This window comes from Syngnathus leptorhynchus, unplaced genomic scaffold (assembly GCF_054491065.1).
Source record: "Syngnathus leptorhynchus isolate UIUO unplaced genomic scaffold, UIUO_Slep HiC_scaffold_356, whole genome shotgun sequence".
NCBI classification, from domain to species: Eukaryota; Metazoa; Chordata; class Actinopteri; order Syngnathiformes; family Syngnathidae; genus Syngnathus; species Syngnathus leptorhynchus.
The window spans coordinates 1-24,409 of record NW_028232317.1 but is presented as its reverse complement, the minus strand read 5'-3'; the positions used below and the strand labels follow the sequence as shown (position 1 = coordinate 24,409).

General features: G+C 50.7%; 2 protein-coding genes and 1 long non-coding RNA gene across 4 annotated transcripts; 2 read left to right on the top strand and 1 right to left on the bottom strand.

Moving 5' to 3' along the window:
- Window positions 1–59: 59 nt before the first annotated feature.
- Window positions 60–23,207, bottom strand: LOC147036953 (thrombospondin type-1 domain-containing protein 7A-like). The gene is made up of 29 exons (XM_085905207.1): window positions 23,127–23,207; window positions 22,146–22,518; window positions 17,257–18,310; window positions 16,885–17,124; window positions 16,638–16,810; window positions 15,278–15,433; window positions 14,891–15,094; window positions 14,619–14,813; window positions 14,217–14,442; window positions 13,918–14,033; window positions 13,701–13,833; window positions 13,540–13,643; window positions 12,938–13,132; window positions 12,565–12,831; window positions 11,965–12,143; window positions 11,648–11,781; window positions 11,356–11,509; window positions 10,958–11,099; window positions 10,652–10,767; window positions 10,465–10,582; window positions 10,206–10,351; window positions 9,955–10,126; window positions 9,697–9,870; window positions 9,519–9,614; window positions 9,346–9,428; window positions 8,924–9,140; window positions 8,728–8,815; window positions 6,981–7,860; window positions 60–3,469 (listed from the first exon to the last, which is right to left on the bottom strand). Exons 1-28 carry the CDS (start codon window positions 23,193–23,195, stop codon window positions 7,773–7,775), a joined length of 5,412 nt encoding a protein of 1,803 aa, XP_085761333.1. The 5' UTR covers window positions 23,196–23,207; the 3' UTR covers window positions 60–3,469; window positions 6,981–7,772.
- Window positions 3,961–6,647, top strand: LOC147036955 (semaphorin-4E-like). 2 transcript variants are annotated; one of them, XM_085905205.1, is made up of 9 exons: window positions 3,961–4,126; window positions 4,284–4,688; window positions 4,768–4,913; window positions 4,984–5,050; window positions 5,127–5,276; window positions 5,380–5,489; window positions 5,550–5,760; window positions 5,846–6,115; window positions 6,230–6,647. In XM_085905205.1, exons 6-9 carry the CDS (start codon window positions 5,472–5,474, stop codon window positions 6,343–6,345), a joined length of 615 nt encoding a protein of 204 aa, XP_085761331.1. In that variant the 5' UTR covers window positions 3,961–4,126; window positions 4,284–4,688; window positions 4,768–4,913; window positions 4,984–5,050; window positions 5,127–5,276; window positions 5,380–5,471; the 3' UTR covers window positions 6,346–6,647. The 2 variants fall into 2 exon arrangements, with proteins under 2 accessions (XP_085761331.1, XP_085761332.1); XM_085905206.1 differs by lacking the exon at window positions 4,768–4,913 and having other exon boundaries at window positions 4,284–4,361.
- LOC147036954 (uncharacterized) lies at window positions 7,037–22,935 on the top strand. Its single transcript, XR_015064823.1, has 3 exons — window positions 7,037–7,269; window positions 22,198–22,363; window positions 22,432–22,935. It is a non-coding gene; the product is annotated as an uncharacterized LOC147036954 (long non-coding RNA).
- Window positions 23,208–24,409: the final 1,202 nt, after the last annotated feature.

Here is a 24,409-nt window from a genome sequence, read left to right as displayed (position 1 = left end):
TGACCGCGGGCGGGCTGATGGAAGATGCAAAAAGGAGACGCTGACGGACACTGTGTTGAAGGGGGGGGGGGGGGGGTAGAGAGACAGAGGGGAGAGAAAAAAAAAGCAGAAAAAAAAAAAAAAGCAAAGATTGCCGCTACAAACAGTTACGTACTTGGCAACGTTAATCCGGGAGTTGCGCTCATAGTTGAGCAGCTGCCGCTGATGTGAAAGGGACACAAGGGAGCCTTCCCCTTTATAGCGCCTGCCCGCCCGCCCGCGCGTGTGCATGGGCGGCGTTTGGCCTTCAGCACAATCGGAGGGGGTCTCGCTCCAAAGCGGATAGATGTGCATGGGGGCAGGCAAACGCAAATAGATTGCTCCTCAACTAATACAATCTGCAACCACTATTTGAGGGGGACACATTGTCTGATCAATACACACCGAACGGGAAGACCACGGCACTACATGTTTGCTGGACTATGTGTTCCTTTTCACTGCATGCACCTTTGCTGCTGCTCCATTCATCTGCCCACCTTGTGAGCACAGTCAAGTTTGTCTCTAGGTTGGGGACAGATAGTCAGTCAGTCGGTCGGTCGGTCGGTCGGTCGGTCGGTCGGTCGGTCGGTCGGTCGGTCGGTCGGACGGACGGACGGACGGACGGACGGACGGACGGACGGACGGACGGACGGACGGACGGACGGACAGACAGACAGACAGACAGACAGACAGACAGACAGACAGATAGATAGATAGATAGATAGATAGATAGATAGATAGATAGATAGATAGATAGATAGATAGATAGATAGATAGATAGATAGATAGATAGATAGATAGATAGATAGATAGATAGATAGATAGATAGATAGATAGATAGATAGATAGATAGATAGATAGATAGATAGATAGATAGATAGCATCCTTTTTGTCACACTAGAGTGAAGAAAAGACTTTCATAAATCCTCACAGTCAGCCAGCCAGCCTCGCTGCTGCTGCTACAAGACTGGAGTGCTCTTCTTGTATTTTGGCCATAAGTCAGCCAGCCTGGCTGATAGCTTCCTGCACTGAATGGTCCAGATAGCCTTCACGGGCCCAGCGTGACACGGAGAGCCTGAACCAGGGAGGATAAATCACCAGGGCTTGCTTGCTTGCCTGCGTACTTCCATTGCGGCGCCACAATATGAAGCCACATTTCAGGGGCTGATCCTCCAAATGTTTGAAGAAGTATCACTGTGGTATAATAAGGACCCCTTTACAAGAAGCAATAGGCCTGCAGCTGCGGCTGGCCAATCAATACGCAGCACGTGCGTCTCGCTTCAAACACCTGCTGGGCTGCCTCTTTCGCCAGAGCAATTTGCCGACTTTTCCAGCGTACCTTTTTAGTGGCCATTCATTAGCGGAAATGACAGCGTAGGCGCTTCCTCAGAAAGAAAGAGCCATGATTGCAGAGTTAGTGTCCGCCGAGCTGGCACGCAAACCTTCCGCCGGCTCGGCTCCATTTTGCAATTGTGAGGGCAGATGTTGCCGCGGGCCCTCAGGCAAGGCGCTCCCTCGCTCAGCGGCTGGCCGGCTGGCTGGCTGCGGCCCAAGCAGCTGCCGTGTCAAGCGTCGCTCGGCATCCGTCAAACTAGGCCTGACCGCAAGGGCTGCACTTCAACGCCATGTGCCTACAACAAAAAGCCCGGCAGGAGCCAGCGCTTTTCACCAACCAGGATGGAGGGAGGGCTGACAGAGATGAATGGCTGAGTAGCGCTGGAGGCCCGGCCAAAAAATGCAGCTGCCTGCCTGCGTGCACGGCTGCCTGCCACTCGGCCGGCCGGCTGGCCGGCCCGCCCACCGGCCCGCCGGCTGGCCGGGTATCTATCAATTGCTTCCTGGTTGCAATTAGCCTGACTGCAAAACACAAGTTTCCGTTTGGCCCGTTGACAATGGAAAAGAGGTGGGGGTTTTTGGTGGGGCTAAACGTCGCAAATGAACTGTTCTAGTGGTGTGCTGTGATGTGATTCAGAAACTTGGGATTTCTTCACTTGTGTTTTGCACAAGTTCATGTTAAAATAAATAATACTACATTAAAAAAAAAATACTGGTGAGGGCTAATTGAGAAGTGCATTGACAAATTGTTGTTGTTGTTGTTGTTGTTGGTTTTTTTAGCCATCCGAGTGAGCATATTTATTTGATGGGACCTCCCTCTTAAAAATCCATTTTCATGGAGACTATATGCTGCTTTCAAACAGCTAATCACAGTTGACGTAGAGCATTTGGATGGAAAAAGCCATCTTTTGCCTGCAACAATTTGGGCAGACGTGCGTAATCACATTTGGATTCTTTCCTTGAGGTTGCGGCAAAGTGACCGGATTGAAGTGGCTTTTACAGCTTTCCTTAATTGATTGGCCCGGCCCGCCCGGCCCGCCCGGCCTGGCCCGGCGGACTCCCTTTTCTTGGCAGCGGGGAGTTAACTGAGACATGATTAGGTGAAGTGCGGATTAAATGAGAGGACCAAAAAAGGCAATCTCTGTTTCCATCTGATCTTAATTAGGAGCGCGCTGATGATGAAGGCAATTACAAGACTTCAACAAGCAGAGGACAACAATTTAAGGAATGGAAGAAAACCAAATTGAAACGTCATGATGTGAGCCACACGGTTGCAAGTTATTATTAGAATTGGCTTTTGGAACAGCATCATTTGGATTATCTCTCGGGTAAAGTATACAAACATAACATAGGTGTGCATGCAAACGCAGAGGACCAGTCAAAAGGTTGGATAATTACCAAGTTACATTCAAATCAAATCAAATCAACCCTTTGCCTCATTTCATTCAAAACAAAATGGTCAAGTGCCTTTTGATTCCCCTGGTGATGATAGATCAATGGAGAAAACAAGAGGTTTTGGACCAATCATCTACTCTGGTCATTGTGTTTCAACTCTGAACTGCTTTGCCACTGCCACTCGCTTTTAGATTGGGTCTAGCACTGACATCTAGTGGACGAATGAAATACTACAAACGTCTTCTTGAACCTTTGCATGTGCCAACAACTCGCTGGCGTTTGGAAGAAATGGCGTGCAGCGTGAAAGCACACTTTGACAAACAAACAAGAAAAACAAGGAAAATCGTCCTTAGGTTTTGGATTATTGTCAAAGTTGAATGGGATCTTTTCTATCTTCGTAAAGCACTTTGTCATGAACGTGGATGGATGGAGGGAGGGAGGGAGGGAGGGATGGATGGAGGGGTGGATGGATGGATGGATGGATGGATGGATGGATGGATGGATGGATGGATGGATGGATGGATGGAGGGAGGGGCGGAGGGAGGGGCGGAGGGACGGAGGTACTGTCCTGTACATACCGTATGGATGGATGGAAGGCAGGGCAGTGTTGTCGGCCTTAAACTTGCAGGGCTTTCAGACGGCAGGCAGTCCCCGATCGATCGGAGGGAGGGAGGCCCGGAGGCCTGGCCCACCCACACTTTTTCCACGCCGTGCCGAGTGCCTGTAAATTCAATGACCCAATGACTATTTGGAAACCGAGACATTTCCTTAAAAAAATCCCACACAGGATGTGAAATGCAAACATTGAAAAAGACATTTGAAAAAAACAAAAACATTTCAAAGCTTTCATGATGAAAATATGAATTGTTACAAGAGATGGAGAACTATAGTGTGCTATTGGAGCAAAAACATTTCATTCTTTTTCACTTTTGAGCCCCAAATAAAATGGGTCATTCACATCAAAAGTAAATACTTTGATCATCTTAACTGACCTAAAAAAAGACAAAGCTTGCTATATAGTCTGATATTTAGGGGGGGGGGGGGTTCTCTGTCATTTGAATGCAATTGCATAATATGCATGCACGTCATCGCCATGGTGACTGCCATCTTTGGCAAAAGTTTTGAGATTTCTAAAGCATTGTGACATCATTAGTGTTGACTTCTTGATGAAGGCAAAGGAAATAAAGAAGGTACAAAAAATGAAAGGACAAAGGGCAACGTAGGTGTAAAAGCTGGGCTCGCTTGACATCGCCGAGTCTGTACTTGTTGGAGGAGCGAGCACTCTTGAAAACGTGTGGCAAACAAACTAAGACGTGCGTGAGCAGGAAGCGTCGCCAAATGGGAAGTAGTCAATAACCACCTGCTCTTCAAAATAAAGGTGAAAACGTCAAATCTGTATTCTAATCCAATTGGGAAATTTGGCAGGCAGGCAGGCAGGCACCCCATTGCAAACCTATTTCCAAATTTAGTTGAAGCAAATGTATGAATTTGTTTCTAAAAAAAAATGATCAAAGTTTCTGCTATGTGTCGGACAGAAAAGGAACTGTATGCGGAATCAAGGCAAATCAGCGACTATGATACTCGGCGTGATATTGATTGCAAATGGATGAAAGGTAGGTAGCACATACATGGATGCCCAGCTAGGTATACAAATACAATAACATACACCGACTCAACTCTTGTGCTTGAATCAAAACAAGAACAGATATGCAGTCGCTCCATACAAATTGTATCGATCAAATTGGGCGACTACATCAATGAATGTCTTTTTTTTTTTCTACCCCGATCCCCTTTGTTTTCCAAATGCTATGAACGTTGTCCACGCGGACTCTTTGTACGAGTACGAGATGGGAAGGACTTGGGTCTATGTAGTATTCTCTGATGTTGTGAAGGATGATAACGGCGCAGTTTGAGTATCGCAGCTGGCTCGAGTCCCCGCGGTAAAATCCACTTGCAAAATCCAAACTGCAATCAAGTGCAAGTATGCATGCATACCTATGTATGTATTTATGGCTTTAGGGCAAAATAGGTCACAGCGAGTCCTTGCCCCGAGCGCGGCTGGATTGCTTTCTGCCCGATCAGAAGTTGCCCTCTGTGGTGGAGAGCGCATACCTGTTGAAGGATGAGCGACACAGTCGATTATACGCAGTCTTCACCTCACAGCTGTAACTACAAGCTGCAATCTCATCCACCAGAGAAGTAGCGTAGCCAATTGTTTTCATTCGCTCTTTCCAGGGATGCAGTGTCGACTGTGTGCGCATACAATATGGATTTTGTCAGTTCATTGTTACCCTCTGATGAGGTAAGACTTTCTGGCCACGATCTTGAGAAATGGACTTGCCTCGTCAATTTGACCTCATGAGTCCCCCATGTTCCAGAATGTTTGGGACAAAGAGCGGATCAAGATTTCACCAGAAGCCAGTGGCCCTCTGCTGATGAAAAAGGGGGAGCAGCGCTGGGCCAGATAGTCGGACACCGTGTGAGCGCCTTGGACGGAGCGACGCGGGATGTGGTGTTCATTGGCACCGGTAAGGAAGTAGGCTATAGAAAGAAAGAAAGAAAGAAAGAAAGAAAGAAAGAAAGAAAGAAAGAAAGGAGTGAATCATAATCTCTTCTTGGCCCGCCCACCAGCCGACGGTTTTATTCAGAAGGCTGTCGTTTCTGACGGAGAGGCGTTTGTCATCGAGGAGATTCAAGTGTTCCGAGGCCAAGCCCTCAGGACAATGCGCCTGTCGGAGAAGGTAAAATGTCCACATTTGCTTTCCTTTCCTGTCCGCCTGGCCACTGAGACTGGATTGTAGGGGCAGCTGTACGCCAGCTCGGACGTGGGCGTGGTCCAGATCCCAGTCAGCAATTGCGCTCGCTACGACACGTGCCTGGACTGCCTTCTGGCCAGAGATCCCTCTTGTGCCTGGGACCTGCTCACAAAGCTCTGTTCGGCGCTCGCTGCCTTGTCCAACCTTACCATGGCCATCCAAAGTTTGGACGCTGTCTCCGCCTGTCCCTTACCTGGTATGTATCCATCCACTGGTTATGATCAGTCACACCGACTGAAATAGGACACACCAAACATCTCCGTGTCGCTGTGGATTTGTAGGTCCAGTGGCAGTGGTGAACAAGTCCTTGGCTCCAGGGCTCAACATGCTGCTGCCTTGCCCGGCTAGCTCCAACTTTGCGCAGGTCCACTGGCGCTTTGGCAACAAGACGCTGGAGTCCAGCGCCAAGTACCGCGTGTGCAGCCAGGATCTGGTCATTATGAACGCCAGCCCGGAATTGGACGCGGGCCTGTACACGTGCCGGTCCTCGGAAGTGGCCCGAGACACCGTATACAGCCACGGCGTGGCGGCTGCCTATTTCTTCAACGACGGTAGTGAGCGCTGCGGCGGCAGTTCAGCTCATTCGCCGCTGTTGATTTGTGTCATTTGGCCACCTTTTCTGGTGTCAATGGTTTTGCTGTTTGTGCTTTGCCTCTTCCTGGCAGCCTTCATCGTATGCAAATGGAGACGACAGGTGTACACGCTCAGGCAGAGCAAGAGCCACGACACCGAGTTGGCGGTGACCAGCGTCAATCCCCCGAGAGATGAATATGCTTTCTAAGAGACTTAAAGGATACCTCCATCTACAGTGTAGCTACTCATGACTCAATCGCACCACATCTCTCATTTAAGCAGGTCCCAATCAAGTTATACAGTGTATGATTAGGAGTTTGTGTCATGTGATGGCTTGGCTGCATTTAAAGAGTGTCAAATCTTAAGAATGGGCTAAATAAACTATCGTCACAAAACCTCTGGATACCAAGAATGACCCGCAACAAAATGTCATCAACGATACTCTGCGAGATCATTTTTTCTCGGGGTTTATTATCAGTAATTATTCAAAGACATATAAAGAGTAGGAAAGAACAGAGTCCATCTGCAACTTCATATTTCCACGTCGGTATACTCGCATTCGCTCGGCATTTATTCCTTTTGCGGTCGGTTCAACGTTTCAGTACAAAAAAAAACGCCAAAAATTCAAAAAGTATTTTTCAATGAAACATTCCGCGAAGTTACCGGCAAAAAGCTTTGCAAAACAGCTGGAGGGGGGGGGGGGGGGCAGACGGGCCATTGATAATGAATACAATGTACACTTCTTTGATATCCATTCAATATTGACTCGTGCCAATCATCCAAAGGAGCAGTCAAATGAGGTCAATCGAAAACAAGGCCTCAAATCAAAGGTTAAAGTCTGACCTGCTCTGTTGAGGACGGAACAGGGGGGAGGGACAGTGGCTCCCTCAGACCCTGGTCTAGGCCAAAGGTCACCTTGAGGCAAAATGAGAATATCCGAGGCATCTGGCGGCATGCATCCCGTGAAAAGATGCGGCAGCGCAGGAAGTTGGACCATTCGTCGTCTGTGGTGCTTTTTGATGCCATTAAGACTCATCACACAGGACCTTTTCCATCTTCTCTTAAACAGTGAGGATGTGGTCCCCCTTTCTGAGCACAGTTGTTGGTTGAGCAGTGTCCAAAGTCAAACTCGGTAAGTAAGTGCAAACTTTTTCACTGTGAGGAATTCTGACGAAAGATTTGCTCTTCCACAACCACCGGACAGCAGCTGTACATGTTTCAAGGGGATGTTGAGAATCATTATTTACATTTCTTCAACGCATTTTCTGGAGAGAAGCCATTTCTTGGGTGGACGCGAGTACAACTGGCTGCACTAATATAGTGCAAAACGATGCCCGAAAACAAATACTCGTACATACATACATAAAGAGATAAATAAATATATAAATAAATAAACAAATAAATAAAAAAGTCGCTCGCGGAAGGCAGATGAGATAGTCGCTGTGAAATTCAGAATGCTCCGTGTCCGGAGAGTTGAGCTTACCAGGCCAAACGTGCCTGAAAAAGGCAAACCTCCGTGCGTCCAAAGTCAAATCGAGACAGAAAGGCAAAACAAGAACAGCGGACCGTGGAGGAAAGCAAAGCTGCTAAGGAGATGAGTCGATAGGCGGAGCTCAAGGCTTTTCCACGCTCCTCCTACATGTCGGCGTCTCCGTCATAGGCCAGCGTCAGTGGCTTCAGTCTGTTGTTCATCTGTCGTCGCTGTGCTTTCTTTGGCTTCTTGCTGCCGGACAAAAACAAGCAAAAGCAAACATTTGCGCCCGTGACAAAGCCCAGTTAGCAAACACGCGGAGCTGCTTCCACAACACAAAACGCTGACCGAGATGTTGACGCTGGAAGCTCACCTCCGTGAAATGATGACAATGAAATGATCAAAGATGAATGACAGAGAAGGAGGAGGGCGGCACGGCAGCACGGCGCAATTCAAAGTCAGCCAGCCAACAAACAGCCGTTGTCCTGATTAAGTGATTAGCGTTTCAAAGTGAGGTGTGGAGCAGTGGAGCGAATGCTGCGGCCCTGGCTGCGGCCCTGGCTGCGGCTCTGGCTGCGGCTGCGTCTGTGTCTGCGGCCGCTGCCCCTGCGGCCGCTGCCCCTGCGGCCGCTGCCCCTGCGGCCGCTGCCCCTGCGGCCGCTGCCCCTGCGAGGCCGCTCGAGGAGGCTGCTGGACTGCATATAGCTGCTGCTGCTGCTTCTGGAGTTGCCAGAGCTCTTGCTGTTCAAGGTTCTGGCACGACGGGCAGATGTAAGGCACTGTGTAGCTGTTTGGATCCAGCCAGTACACCCCATCTGCAGGGGACTTGGACTTTGGCTCATGGCAAAGGCAAAAGCCACGACTAAACAGAGAATGTGAAGGCGGAGAAAAAAGAAAAAAAAAATGATGACGATGGACACAAAAACCCTGATTCAACATGGACAGTGACGTCATGGAGATCAAACTTGTGAAATTTGAATGTAATCTGATCAAAAGTGGAATTTGCCAGTTGGAAGCGTTCTCTCTTCTGATCCCCATTCAATCACTGGTGATGATGTGAATGAATGAGAGGGAGGGAGGGAGGGATCCGAGTTGTGCTGCGCTGCGCTGGTACTTTACCATGCCAAGTAAGTCATTGACATTATAAAGACGAGAAGAACAAACACTCCTGCTGCTACGCCATATACCCAGGTCTTCAGCTTTCCATCTGTGATCAAACATTGGGAGCGAGTGAGTGGGAATAGAGCATAGACACGGACGGAGGGACGGAGGGATGGACAGCCATTTTGACGCTCGCTTGCGTGCGTGCGTCTACCTGGACCAAAAGGCTGCAGGAACCAGGTGCGGCCCACCCTGCCCGGTAGGCTGACTGCCGGCGGCCGGGTGGGGTTGAAGGCCACAATGGTCTTGACGTCGGCTTTGTTGTCACCGGCAGTGGGGATCTCCAGCACCGGGATAACGGTGCACTGGTCGAGTCGTCCGTCAGAGGTCATAACCTCTGTGTAGCCCTCCTCGCAGCCACAAACGCCCGACTGACACGCGTACACAGAAAGAAAGAAAGAAAGAAAGAAAGAAAGAAAGAAAGAAAGAAAGAAAGAAAGAAAGAAAGAAAGAAAGAAAGAAAGAAAGAAAGAAAGGACGACTCAAGGAGATTTCCAAGGTGACGGGCAACATCCCTTACATCAAGCACATAAAACAGGATCTTGAAAATGTTGCACGGCAAAGGCTACCACTCACCTGTGTACAAAAGGAACGCGGCTCGGCGCAGGGCGGGTCGCAGGATGGCTCGGCCGTGGGCTTGGCTGCGCTCGGGCACCCGCCTGTAATTGACACCGTTGCCACAAGCAGAAGGCTCCCTCGCAAATGCCAATGGATAGGAAATCAACGTCTGGTCTGCACACCTCACCCACCTGTGACATTGAGTCCGTCCGAGCGCTGGCACCAGACGTGCCGCGACGAGCCTCTCCACGGTGCCGCTCGCCAGCTGTATTCAAAACACTGGCCCTCTGAAGGGAGAACAAGCTCAGTTCAAATGAAAACGGACGGAGGACGCTTTCAACCCCAATGCTGGATTGTGGACATTTCAACCTGTACACGGCCGGGCCTCCAGCTCCTGTTCCGGACACTGAAGCAGATTCTCAGGGTCTTGAGCCACAACAGCTCGAGAGCGGACTTGCACTGAGCCAAAACCCAGATCATCCCCACCGACGCAGCTCAACTGGCACCGACTCCAAACTGTCCAGTCTGTCAGGTAGCATTCCCCTAAGGAAAAAGAAAAAAAGATTTGTATTTGTTTGCATTTTGCCAAAAACGACTGAATGGCTTTACTCAAGTGACTTTGTATACCCGGACACGGAACGGTGCAGGACTCCTGCAGTACCACGTACGCATCGCCTTCCACCACAGGCTCTTGTTCTCCACACAGCTCGTCGTCCACCGGACTTCCTGGGAGATGGCCTCCGTCCGACACAGAGCAAGAAATGTTCCTGAAGCGCAAGCCTTCGCCACATCTCGCACCCTGCGCTTGAAGAAAATGTCTCATAGGATGATTGTAACATCCAGCCGGAGGGCCACCTCAGACTTGTCGAGCGGCTGACCTCAGACTTGCATTCGGACCAGCCGCTGTATCTCCAGCTGTAGCAGGGCTTCACGAGGCACGGCTTCCACTGCTGCATCTGGCTCGGGCACGGCCGCCCGTCGCCCTGGGGAGCCTGGATGACTGTCCTTCTTCTCCACAGCTTGCCTGAAGACCAGAAGGGGGGGGGAGCTTTTTGCCTCATCAGCACGTCTTGGTGACAAGCAGTCCCAAATTTGACATTCTCCCGGTGAACCTGCGACCCTCAAGTCTCCAGATACCTCGCAGTCCGCAGGTACGCGAGCAGTCGGACCATGCCGACCACTCGGACAGTTGGCAGTTGACGGGGCACTCCACGACACAAGAGGCGTTCATTTGCCACTTCCTCTCCAGGCCAAGCTGAGACAATTACAAGGATTTGATTCGAGATTGAGCAAAACAACGGCAAAAAACCCAACCCTAACCCACCTCGTGACAGAACTTTAGGTCAACAGATTTGCCGTCGCTCCGCACGCAGTCCAGCATGCGGGTTTTGATCCCATCTCCGCAGACTGCTCGATCACTCAGCTGACAAGTACTCCAATCTGCTCAGATCAATGGAGGAAAACCGACGAGGTTTGCAGCCAGCACAAGCCGGCCGGCTGGCTTCCTGGCCGGCTGGCTGGCTGGCTGGCTGGCCGGCTTGTGCTGGCCAGCCAGGAAGCCAGCCGTCCGGCCAGCCAGGAAGCCAGCCGTCCGGCCAATCAAGATGCCAGCCGGCCGCTTGGCTCTCACCTGTAATGTTGTAGGAGTAGTGGAAGCAATTGTTGTTGAGTTTGCAAAAGTCGGCTTGAGTGCTCAAAGGGCACTCCTTGTCCTTTGCGGGCTGCCTGATTGGATAAGCCCTCCTCTCTCGCCTAGTGTTCCCGTTACAGGGCTGAGCGACAAACAAATACGTACGATATACTGAATACACGTGATAGAGTCAAAGTGCAATTTGGTTGATGAAAAATCTTTTCTTTAGAAAGTTGGCAAGCCAGCACCGGTACAGAGGGGAAAACACATTTTATACAAAGGTTACTATGGCGACGACCGCTCTCTCTCCCACCGCACCGCCCGCTGCCCTGATGAAGGAATATTAGGCTCCCTCATCTGGCAAAAAAGATCAAATGTACACAGAAAGTCTCTCTCACCAATGGGCATGGACTCCAGGCTCCCCAGTCTGATAAGACACAGTCCTCTGGACAGGGAAGCTGGCTGTTGCGAGCGCCCATAGGCATCTCCTCCGGATCGCACAGGTAGTCCTCCGCCTGCTCCGAGGGGCCGTCCACAGTGTTCAGCATACACCTGTTATACAAAACACCACGGCCTGTTGGCGCTAGCGAGGCGGGGCGAGGTGGGGCGAGGTGAGGCGAGGCGGGGCAAGGTGGGATGAGGCGAGGCGCCACGCTAGGCCACGGTAGGAGCTAAAAGCCGCCTCTTTACCTGACTTTTCTGGTCTGCACACCTTGGCCGCAGTTGTTCTTCAGGTCCACGCTGCTAACCTTCCATCCGCTCCATGGCTCTACCACCCAAATATACTGGCCGCAGTCACTGACACACGGCACCACTTCGTAAACCTGTTTGAAGCACATTTGAAAGTCCGGACAGGCAAACGTATGCGCTTGGGTAATGAAGAAAGTCCTTACTTGTGCCTGTGGTTGAAACGCATTGGACAAAGAAAAGAGAAGAAAAAGGCTCACGTCACTGACACGCTCCTCTACGAGACCAGCCCGAGCTTATCCCAGGACGCCGCGGCTCACCTGGTTGACGTGGTCGAGTTTGGGGCAAGGCCTCCCGCCGTTGTACGGTTTTTCTCGGAGCCATTTGGATCGAACTTTAACGCCGCTGCCGCACGACTTGCTGCATCGTGACCAATTGGACCACTCGCTGAGTTTGCAATCGGACGGACAGGGGATGATGCAAGCCTCCTCGATGTGTCCTAGAAACAATAGGACGACAAAGGATCGGAATCACACAGTGTATCGGTCCAGATCCAAAGGGCCTGCTGACAGATTGGGGCTGATTTCAGCTTTCCCCTGACTAATGGTGATATCCGAGATGTGAGCTCGACAAGCATCGGCCAGCCCTATGTGGTCGTTGAAGGTCAGTCTAACTGCCAGCCAAGCGAGAGAGACTAAAAGGGCCTTTGGTCAGCCTTTCCTTTTGTTCCTGTGCCATCTGTGCTCCAGTATCAATAACGAACGGACTTGTTGGCAACATCTGCTAGCCACTGCAAAATATACTACCTACGTACGTTCTGTACGCAATATGCCAGTCTGGTTCCACTTTTTGTGTTCTCTATTAGTCATTGCAGCTTTGTTCTTTCTTTCTTTCCATTTGAAAAGCGAAGATCAGCTCACCGTGACTGTTGCAACGTGAAGTCTCTACAATGCGGTTCTCCTGGTCATAGCAAGCCATCGCTTGGTATCGGTAGCCTTGACCGCACTCCTTGATATCGCCCTGGACCTTCACGCCCAGTTGTCCTTCGGCCCGGCCGCTCTCGGAAAGTATGCAGTCGGACCAGTTGCCCACGGGCCGGGCGTTGTATTTGTTGCACGGGCAGTACTGAGTCTCACTCAGGGGATACGTCTGGTGGTTCCTACACTGCTCTCGCTTCTTGCTCTTACCTGCAAGCCATACAAGCATGGGGGGAAAATGTGGGGGGGAAATTCATAGTGGCATTTTCAGCTTGTAGCTGTTGTTTTCTTTCTCAGTCTATCTCGACGTGCTTACCCACAAGCGTCCGTTTGCGGACCCTGACCCCCACACAGTCGGCTGTGCAAGGGGAAAATTTGGACCAGCTGCTCAATTGGCACTCCTCCTGGCAGGGCAGCTGGCAGAGTTGGGTGAGAGGCGGCATGGACCTGGAGAACTTCAGACACGCTTCGATATCCGCCTGCCCGCCATTCTGCCTCCGGCATGACACGGCTATGGGGACGGACGGATGGACGGACGGACAGATGAGAGAGACGGTGCAGAGAAGGCTTTACTCTCCGTTGCAAATACAGACATGCAAAGGAATACAGGTCAAACCAAAAATGTTTCATCATTGTATACAATGGTGAACAGAAAGAGAGAGGCTTGTCTATTAAGCCTACTTTGTTTGACAGGTGCTAAATCCTAGCAAGAGACATCAAAGTGGTGGAGCAGGATGTGCCTCACTGGAGAGGAATTGGAGAGCTAACGTCTGCCAGTATTCTCGGATAGTCATCACCAAAGAGCACCGGCCTCATGCCCAGTCAATTTGAGACGCAAGCGCTGCATTGGTTATTCTTCTTCATCAAGCAAACAACAAGGCTTTTAACTCTATCTTATGTTTCCAGAAGCGTTCTCACCTCGAACCTGTAGGCCCGACCCGCAGCTTTCCTGAGCTCCGGGGCTGTCCTGTCGGACTGACCACGGGACCATTTGGCATCTTCGCCATTTATGTGTTTTCCATCTGAAGAAAGAAAGCATTTGTATTGACCCCCAAAAATCCATGAAAAGGGACTTGTACCTGTATCCTGGACAGACAGAGGGAGCATCACTCTCTCTTTCTTGCGTCAGCACTTCTGGACACTCTTGTCCTCCATTGGCCGGGAACTGGATGACGATGCGTTTTCTGTATTGCTTCGTCTTTGTCTTGCCACCTGAGGGCAGGCGACCGACCCAAGGACAACAAAATAGGATTCGAGAGCTTTTCTCCGAAAAAGGCTGCAGAAGGACAAGCCCACCTTTTTGACATGTTGACGGATAGGGGCTCCAGTCACTGTACGGGCTGAGCAAGCAGTCCCGTTTGCAAGGCAATAAGCAGGGCCTGACCGTGTCGGGACGCAGGCTCTCTGGACACCTGAAACAATTGACATTGGCGCTCCTGGTCTGATGTGAAGAAAAAAACAAACAACACCCCAACACGCGCGCGCTAATGATCTCTGCCACATGGTCATGTGACAGAAGAAAGAAGGCTTTCGGCTGGGAACCGCAGCGAGCATTCAGTCACAGAGGCAATGATGAGCATCAGAAATGGACTTACTTTTTGGGCGGAACCTGGCCCACGTTAACCCGCACACAGATGACCTTCCGAGTCTGCATCCCAACTGAGCACGAGGAACGCTCCAAAGACGCGTTGGTCGCCGGGACGGAGGAGTCCTCTATGCACTGTCCCCACGGGCCCGTCTGCCAATGGTACACCGTGCACGGGTGCTGGTTGCAGCTCCTCACCTCCTGCAGGCTACTGATATTGGGGCACTGGATTCCACCTATTGAAGGACAAGAAGCAACTCTTTCTTTGTCCTTCTCCTTGTGAACGTTTTTTTTTTCCTCCTTCAAAGAAAACAAGCTTCTTTGGTGTGAGGAGCATCGGTAGGTCGGGATGTCAAACAAGATGCACGCACGTTTGAGTGTGGCTATTGGATTTGACTTTGTTTGCGCTTACCCTCTCCTGCACTGTAGGCCAAAATGGAGCGCGCTCTGCTCTGCTTGCCTTCCGTACTTTTTCCAGAGCAGGTGTGAGAACAGAGGGACCACTGGCTCCAGGTGCTGAGGGCACAGTCCTTTGGACAAGGCACCTCACAGATGACCGGCATGGGCAGGATGGCGTCGCGGCAAAGTTGCGTCTCCGCACGTCGGCCTGACAAGAAGGCCACTCGCGTTATCGTCGTGCCGTCGGGCGGGCCGGGACGAAAAGAACCACCGGCTGCAACAAACCGTCAGTGTCGACACACTGAACTTGAGGATTGCGTGTTCCCGGTCCACATTCCCTGTCATTGTCAGGGACGCACTCTTCCAGCTTGAGCACGAGCCACTCGTAGCATCTGGGCTCTTCGCACGGTATGGCCTCCGCCGAGTGCGGGCAATTTCCTGCGCCGCCTGTCGGATCGTTGAGCATTTGACGCCTCCTCATTTTGAAGCCTGGTGACCAGAAGGGAGGGGAAAAAAAGAAACAATTCCCAAGCACTTTTTCGGATGCTTGACTAGCCGTGCCGTGTTGGAGGGCAGGACATTCCATGATCCAGGAAGAGGGCGCCGTCACTAAGGATTGCCTCTCTTTTTGTCTTTCTGCTGTCCAAATCAAGAGAGGAGCCTGCTACATACCTTTCTTTGCACTTTGATCCTGGCAGTTTTCATAGGTGCAGGGTCCCCAGGCACTCCAAGAGGAAAGCAGACACTCCACCGGACAGTTGATGTGGCAGAGCTGGGTGCTGTTGGGGGGAATCCCCACGCACAGATCACTGTTGACCGGTCGCAGTGCTGAATGGAAAACACACACACACACACACACACACACACACACACACACACACACACACACACACACACACACACACACACACACACACACACACACACACACACACACACACACACACACACACACACACACACACACACACACACACACACACACACACACACACACACACACACACACACACACACACACACACACACACACACACACACACACACACACACACACACACACACACACACACACACACACACACACACACACACACACACACACACACACACACACACACACACACACACACACACACACACACACACACACACACACACACACACACACACACACACACACACACACACACACACACACACACACACACACACACACACACACACACACACACACACACACACAAAATGGTACACAGCCAGGCTGCATGTGCATATGCAAGGTCATCAGCTCGGTCCGGATGACGATGCCATTTGCCTAAAATAGTCCGTCTTTTGATTGGAATGAAGATCTGCTTCAATGGCATAGCGCTTCTCCGATTCACACTTGAGCAGGTCGGCTCCTATTTCCTGCCGGCAAAGGTGCGAAACTCAACGCTGGCTGGCCGTTAACTGAATTGGCAATGCGAAATGTGACACCTGAAAGTGGCTGGCCGGCTGCTCGCGAGCAGACGACGGCAATCCTTTTCACTTCAGCTTCCAGATGGAGCCGTGTCAACGGATAAGCACGAGCCACTCGCCGCGCCGCGCCGCCAATTGAGCAGAAAGCTCTTTTTTCAGCTCTTGGTGGCTTTTGCGCGCACATTTGCATTTGGTCAAAGTGGCCCATTTCAAATTGCCATTTCGGGTTCAAACCTGAGCAGGAAAGCAGGGGGCGGCAACTTAACAGACGTTAGGCCCCAACAGATGATGTAAAAGCTCACGACAACTTTCACTGATGTTATTCATGAGCTGATGAAAGTGCTTTTCGCAAGCAGCTACCTTTTCCCATCCCCCATGTTGACTTGCGCTATGGCTGGCTGGCCCTGACACATGTCAACTTCAGAGTTTGATCCAATATTAAGGGAAATAGAGGTCAAACAAAAAGCCCTGACTGAAATGGACCTGTGCACCTCTGCAAATATTCAAGCCATATCATAGCAATATTGCGCATTTTGCAATGGATATGCGAAATTGCAAGGAGATGGATGACCTTCTTTGCTGGCGAGGCGGGACGGCGTATCTTCATCGGCCAGGACGCAGTAAACCTCTCGAGACTGAATGCCGCCTCCGCACAAGCCGGTCTGGTTTCCTCGCCGCCGGTCCTGTTGGCTCAGCAAGGCGTCCACCCTGCATTCGGACCACTCGGTGCTCTTCCACTTGTAACTGCGGAAAGACGTGCAGGCTCATTGGAAATTGTACAAACAGAGGTGGCAAATGGCGATGAAGCGACAAGTTACGCAATGCAGGGCGGCGGCGCTTCTCCCTGAGGATTGCACGGCTGCTTCTCTTCCAGCTCGGGACACCGGGCCCCTCCTCCCACGGAGAACTGGCTGACGTTTCGAGTGCGGCTCCGCTGGCCCTCGGCCCCGTAGCAGTCCTTGGAGCAAGCTGACCATTGGGACCATTGGGTCACGTTGCAGTCTTTGGTGACCACGCACGCTTGGAAGGTGACTGGCAGCGATTGGTGCGAGCACAGGCTGGAAGGGAATGACGGAAGCGGAGGCGGAGGCCGAGGCCGAGGCCAGGCCAAAGGCCAAAGCCAAAGACCAAAGCCAAAGCAGTCTGGTCAGACGTGGGCTCGCTCTTTTGGCACAACGCGCGCGTCTTACCTCAGAGCCTCGACAGCGCCACTCTTGTGTACGCAGGAGACTTCTCTGGTCTGGTAACCAATTTGCAAATCCCAGAACTTCCCTCCGGGTCGGTTCAGACGGTTCCTGTGGCGTCTGGTTTTGATGAGCTCTCGGGTCTCGGGATCCCCCGCCTTTCCCTTCTTCTCCCTCAAGCGCTCTCGGGTGATTTTTTTCTTCTCCCGTTTCTCTTTGGCCTTCCTCTCCGGCTGTCGGGAGGACGCTCTGTGGGCTTTTGCGTTCACCTTGGCCCATTTCCTCTTTGGCGGCGCTTTGTCTGCCCGTCTGGGAAGCTGATCCCCCTGGACGTGGTCCTCTTTGGGCCGTGGGAGCCCCTCTCTCCTGGCGGCTTGTTTTTTGCCCCCCCTTTTGGCGGCTCCGTGGCTTTCTCCCTCAGCTCGTCTGGCCCGTCTGGAGACGACGGGCGCAGAGCAGGGGCCCCAGGACCCGACTCTCAGGCTGTACGGGCTCTCCTCTCCCTGGCAGGGTCCCGGCTGGCACGTCTGAAACTCGGTCAGGTTGGAGCAGGCGGCGCCGTCGAATAAGGGCGGCGCCAGAACGGCGCGAATTCGGTTCTGCAGGCCCATGCCGCAAGTCTTGGAACAGGGCGTCCACGGACCGAACTCGGACAGGACGCAATCCCGAGGGCAGGGGATGAGACAGGCCTGCTCCAGCCGGGGTTTGGGTTCAAAGTATTCGCAGATGGCGTCCTCTGCCGGGCGGCCGTCCGCTTTGTGGACGCAGCCCACGTCGCGGGTCTGTACGCCCTCCTCGCCCCGAGCGCAGACGGCGGGGGGGCGCCCCCCCGCCCCGCGCATGGACACGGGCAGGCAGCGGTTCCACGCGCCCAGTTGCCAGTCGTAGAGCTCTTTGTGGCCGTCGCACACGCGAAAGCACTTTTGGCGGTTGTCGGGCCGTTGCGTCTGGTTACAGTTTGTCTGCAGGGTGGTCCAGCCTTCCGAGTGAGCGCACCACACCGCTCGGCTCTGGCTGCCTCCCGGCCCGCACTCGCTGCCCATGCATCGACCCCACGCACCTGAAAGGAGACAGAAAGGCCGCTTAGCCGGGCGGATGGCCAACCACTTGTCCGCTTGGATACGACAAACAAACAAACAAACATTCTTAGTCGGGCATCAGGATCGGACAGGTGGCGAGCCAGGCGTGTTTGCGACACCGTTCCAAAATAGAAGCAGTAAGAAGGCAGAGAATATTTGAGATTGCTATCTCAAAAGTCAAAACCGTGCTGGACACAGCTTTAGAGGCAGGACCAGCTTTCAAATTGCTTGCCCCCAGCAAGTCCTTGTTGAAAAAAAGGCAATTCATGATGATTATTCCCATCTATCATCATGATTCTTATGATCAGAAAGCAATGTTACCTATTTGGGATCTGCAGCCTGCAAGCTGTACATAGCAGTCAAGTACGCAAATTCAATAGCGTATTGCAACATCATATGCAATGTCTGTTGCTCTAGGAGACCCTCATTGCAGCCCACATTGGCTGGCCAATGGACTCCATCAATGAGGACGCTGAGAGAGAGAAAAGCCAGATTGTTTAGCTCATTTGTTTTAGCTACATAGAGAAAGACAAGAAGAGGAAGAAACACCAAAGCCCTTAATGCCGCTTAGGACAATCCTCCGGCACGTTCACTGGATCTCATAAAGCTTTCCAGGAATATCAATTAGCCAAAGGAAAACAAGGCTTTAACTAGAGGAGGACGGCTCATCGCTAAAGCGCAAAATAGCAAGAAACACACCGCCACCATTGTCCCAACAACTCATTTGGTTCAATCCCATTCTCAACAATACGCGTTGTACATGGTTCTGCCATCCGCAGCGCACGTGCTCTTCCTCGCTTTCATTGTTCCGGTGTGTTGAGCAAACAGTGGTCGACTGAAGACAAGTAGAATCATTTGAAGGAAGAAAATGACAGTGTTTGATCTTGTGTCTGTATTCAGTATCTTTCCCGAGTCACGGCACCATACTTGACTTGCTATAAATGTAGTGGATGTAATGAGGCAACCCTAGCACACTCAATTACGGGCTTCAGCGGCAGTCCTGACATTTGTGAGACCTGCTTGCAATAGAATGCCTTCGTAGAAAACAACAAATGTGCTCGTATTAAAAAGAGGCAGCAGAGAGTTAGCTACTCTATACATGTTTGAGTTTTTCCTACAGAGCATATTTGACTCAGGGCAGTCCACTGCGAAGATGAAGCATTGTCAAAGCCGCAGAGAATAATTGCTGCAATTTGCCACAACAACAACAAAAAGCACCATTTGGCACTACAACAACGAGTCCACGCAGAATACACAATTGTTGGATGACCAAGCAAAAGCTAAAATAGGAATGTCGCACAAAACAAGAGCCTTGCTCTAAAAGTGCCCCAAATAGATCTTTCCTTTCCTCAACGCAACTATTCCATTTCAATCTATGCAGCTGGCCAAATAGAAATACGTACAGCGCACAGCCAGCGCCTTCCTTCCTTCCTTCCTTTCCACCCTCCTCAGTTGGAAGCCGAGGGCGTCATTAAACACCAGTGGGGTATTTTTAATTCTAATGTGGGAGGAGGCAAAGAGGACAATGGTGGTGGTGGGGGAGAACAAAGGGGAGAGCCACGTGCTTGAACAAAGTGACAACAATACAGGGATGATACCTAAATAGGCGGGCTGCTTTCACAAATACTGCCATCGGGGATCAGCTGTAATTGACCTGGATTTCCCTGCCAAGGCTTCCAACCTGCTAAGAGCCAACATCTGTCTGCGTCTTTTCATTGCCAGCTCAGTGGCCTAGTAGTAGAGTGTCCGCCCTGAGACTGGAAGGTTGTGGGTTCAAACCCCGGCCGGGTCATACCAAAGACTTTAAAAATGGAACCCATTGCCTCCCTGCTTGGCACTCAGCATTTAAGGGTTGGAATTGGGGGGTTAGATCACCAAAAATGATTCCCGAGCGCGGCGCCGCTGCTGCTCACTGCTCCCCTCTCCCCCAGGGGATGGATCAAAATCACATGGGGATGGGTTAAATGCAGAGGACAGAGCCCTTTGAGACTGCTTGTGATTTAGGGCTATATAAACTTGACTTGATTGATTGATTGATTGATTGATTGATTGATTGATTGATTGATTGATTGACAATTTACTCGGCAAATAGAGAGGAACGGTGTCATACTTGAATCCTTCCACTCTGGGTTGGCGCAGCAAATGCTAATATTTCCTCTGTGCATTTGATATAGTCTTCCTTCCCTTGGCACTTGCTGCTGGGAACAGCATGCGGTCTCTGGAGGACAAGTAACACCACAATCCCGCCCCCCAAAATGTACGACGTAGCGCCCTCAAACCTTCTTTTTGTCATTTCAGACAAGCACAAGACAGAATGTGGGTCGGTAGGTAGCACGGTGGATCAAGTTTAAAAAAATCTTATGGCTACCGGAAGCTAATGGTGCGATTGACCGAGACAAGCGGCAATGGACTTAAGCCGAGAGTGGCACGTATATACGTAGCATATCTGGGTTAACTTTGTCTGGCCAATCTGCTCTGCTCTTAATCCCTTCCCCTGCCTGCATTGACTCAGAGGGAGGCCCAGCCCATAATAGCAGGAGGCATCGCCGCATTTCTTTGCATTTGGTGTCAGCTTGTAAACAATCCAATTTAAAGATGCACCCAAGGGGCTTTTCTTTCGGACTTGCTCCCAATTGGTTGACATCTTTGTAAATGCTACTCCATTGCTGTTTTCAATAGCAATCAAGTGATTGATCTAGGACATATGGACGCTATCGGAAAATGATCCACGTGTACATATAAGCAAGACTGTCTGTCCAAATCAAAATGGAGCAATATCATCAACGAGTGGAAGCATCAAATCCCACAACTTGCATTGCTCTTTGTTTGCACTACATTTCGAAATAGTCAATTAAAGAACAACAATTGTGACCTCCAAATGTGAATTCAAAGCCCACCGTGTGATAATAGGAGAAATCATCAGCATCATTCTTTCAAATTTGACTGGCATGGTAGAATAAACAAGTATGAATGGATTTTTATTTTTTTTTCCAAGGACTTGACTCCACTCACAGCTTCTATTGATTCTATGCAGGCTGAACTACATGACTGGAACTCTAAGCATTGATCAGTTGCTGCTACTGGGGCTGAAACCAGCACATTGATCCAGCATAACACAGAGAAATGAAACAGACGCCAACCAGAACCAGCTGCACGCCGCCCCCCCATCTTTCCAGGTTGGGGGATCCATCCCCCTGCCTCCCTCCCTCCTGCTCATTGGAGCATGCATTAGTATTGTGTCCATCTGACCATGTGCTCAGAGTGAATGAGCCTTGAGTGGTGCAAGGCACCACCCAAAACAACAGTGGAATTGTGCATCACACAGCTTGCCACTCAAAACACAATCCCTTCATCTTTGAAAATTGCCCTTTTGACTTTCACCCCAAAGCAAAACAGACGTTGGGCTGGGCTGGTTTGCTTTCCGATGCATCCCGTACACATTTGTCATCAATTGCACACGTGTCAAAGTGTGATAAATGACTCCAATAGAAGCGGCGTCCCAGCTGCTCCAAGACATTGAGCGCTGACCTGAGGGATTGATTGCAGTAGATCAGATCCTACCTACCTACCTACCTACCTACCTACCTACCTACCTACCTACCTACCTACCTACCTACCTACCTACCTACCTACCTACATCGTCGTGTCATGTGCTGCAACATCAGAATCACTAGGGATCCAACTTGGTCCTCTTTGAGAATAGTACCATTTCCTCTAAGTGCACAGTAACTACGTATATGCAAAGATTGCACAAAGTTTTTGGTTACGCTTGAATGTAAAAATAAAATCAAAATTGACTCAGTAGTAGAAACATACCTGTTTGCCAAATGTAGGTGGCTTTAATTCCCACTGCTGCCTGTGCATCCAGCTCCCAGATGGAGAGAAAGAGCAGCGCTAAGAAGCTCCACAGCAAGGCTCCCCTTTTCAGCACCCCCATCTTCCCAACAGCCCGATGGCCACTGCCGCCCGCCCGCCACCGCTCGCTGGCTGGCTCGGCAGGCACTGTACTTCCCAATGCAGAGAAAAAGAAGAAGGCAAGGCAGCCACGAGGTGAAGTGTGCTGCGCGTGTGCCTTCTTATGCTTTGCTTTTGTCCACCCTAGCGTATCCAAGAGGTAATCCTGGTGGATGGCGGACGGAGGACTGGACTGGACTGGCTCTTCTCTGTGTCTCTCTTTCCTTCCTGGCTCCTTAATGAGGGAGGGACAATGATATTTGGCACCAATAACACAAGGAACAATAGAGCCAGCCCTAAAGCCAGCTTGCTGCTGCTGCTGCTGCTGCTTGTATGCCAGTTGATGCCGCACCTCCCAGTTCACCCCCCCCCCCCCTTCCTCTCTCCCCCCTCCCTCCTACACGCCCACCCACTCTACCGTTCCTCTTTTTCAGATCCACCCCAGTCCAAATAAACAAAATCTTCTACACTGATGGAAGCACATTTTCTGTCAATTCAGATGATTCTTATTCTTATTATTGAACTGCAAACCATCTTAAGAATGAGGCTTCTTTATTTTCTATCAGGAACTATAATCCAAGCATAATAAATGGCTTTGGTTAGGTGCAGTCCACAACCGCTACCAAGCTTTTGTATCATTGTGATCTTTTCATTGACCCACCACCATAAAGGGGCACTTTATTAAGGGATGACGTTGATGATGATTTTTTTTTTTGGTTGTATTTTGTACTTGATTTTGTAGGTTTTGCAGGTTTACTACGCATCCACAGCGCCGCTTTCTTTGTAGGCTCTGACCGATTTAGCAGTTGCGCGGGAACGGCGAGCGCTCCGGTGTTTACTGACCCGAAACCACTGGATGGGTGCTACGACCATCATCTTCTGCTGAGCTGCTGCTGCTGCTGCTGTTTGCATTCGCAGCACCTTTGGCCTAGATAGATACAAAACGCACCAAATATGGCAATTTCAGGAGCGTTTTAGGCAGCACCGGAAAACAAACTTCATCATGGCAAATGAATAATAATAATGTACAATGTAAGCCAAAAGCTTATGGATTTCTGCTCTGCTCCTGTCCTCTGTTTGACCTGTACAATTACGAGAGTCTATTGCACCAGTGCCGCCCGCTTGCAGCTGTCAAGAAAACAACATGGCTGACCCATATTCTAGGAATATCACTCTTCAGTACAATCCCTGAATAAAAGAGCCACAAGCGGACTAGTGGAAATGGAAAATGCACTGCTTGACGGATTGGATTGATTTCAGTGTCGCCAAAGTCCACTTTGAAATTCCTACAAGATAGCTGCGGTTTTCCTGCAAGTTATACTCCCTACGTACCCAATGTCGACTCGAGTGTCACAACTATGCTTGTACCTAGTTGAGCCGATGAGGAACTCAACTGGAGCAGCAGAACTAAAGCCACGCTTCTTTTTTTTCCTTTCAGAAATCAACCTAAAAGAACGATTCATTTTTGTACACATTGCTACCATTCTTGTTTGATGTTGTCCAAGTGAGCTAATGTTCTGCCTGCGCCTTTCCAAAAATGGATGCAAGTTGACATTTTACACAAGAAAGAAAAAGTAGGCCAGGGTAAAAAACGTTACTGGAAAATTGTCTGAATACGCAATAATCACGGCTCCCGAGATGACGGACGATATTGATATAATGCTTAGCGGATTTGCTTGAATCGGGCGGCTCAGTGGGGCACTGGGTAGCACGTCCGCCTCACAGTTAGGAGGGTGCGGGTTCGATTCCACCTCCGGCCCTCCCTGTGTGGAGTTTGCATGTTCTCCCCGAGCCCGCGTGGGTTTTCTCCGGGCACTCCGGTTTCCTCCCACATCCCAAAAACATGCTTGGTAGGCCGATTGAAGACTCTAAATTGTCCCTAGGTATGAATGCGAGTGCGGATGGTTGTTCGTCTCTGTGTGCCCTGCGATTGGCTGGCAACCGGTTCAGGGTGTCCCTCGCCTACTGCCCGATGACGGCTGGGATAGGCTCCAGCACGCCCGCGACCCCCGTGGGGACTAAGCGGTTCAGAAAATGGATGGATGGATGGATTTGCTTGAATCCTTTGCCAGTTGCAAAGCCTCATTTTCACGCAGCGGGCGCCTCCCCAATAAAGTCTGGAAATT

Bases quoted from the DNA above. Each gene is read 5' to 3' on its own strand.
- LOC147036955 (XM_085905206.1), top strand. The intron at 5,761-5,845 runs GTATGTATCCAT...GTGGATTTGTAG, and splicing joins CTCCGCCTGTCCCTTACCTG to GTCCAGTGGCAGTGGTGAAC. The intron at 6,116-6,229 runs GTAGTGAGCGCT...TCTTCCTGGCAG, and splicing joins TGCCTATTTCTTCAACGACG to CCTTCATCGTATGCAAATGG.
- LOC147036953 (XM_085905207.1), bottom strand. From the start codon at position 23,195: ATGCAAACAGCAGCAGCAGCAGCAGCTCAGCAGAAGATGATGGTCGTA. The intron at 22,519-23,126 runs GTCAGTAAACAC...TCCCTCATTAAG, and splicing joins CACCCATCCAGTGGTTTCGG to GAGCCAGGAAGGAAAGAGAG. The intron at 11,100-11,355 runs GTGAGAGAGACT...TTTGTCGCTCAG, and splicing joins CCTGGAGTCCATGCCCATTG to CCCTGTAACGGGAACACTAG.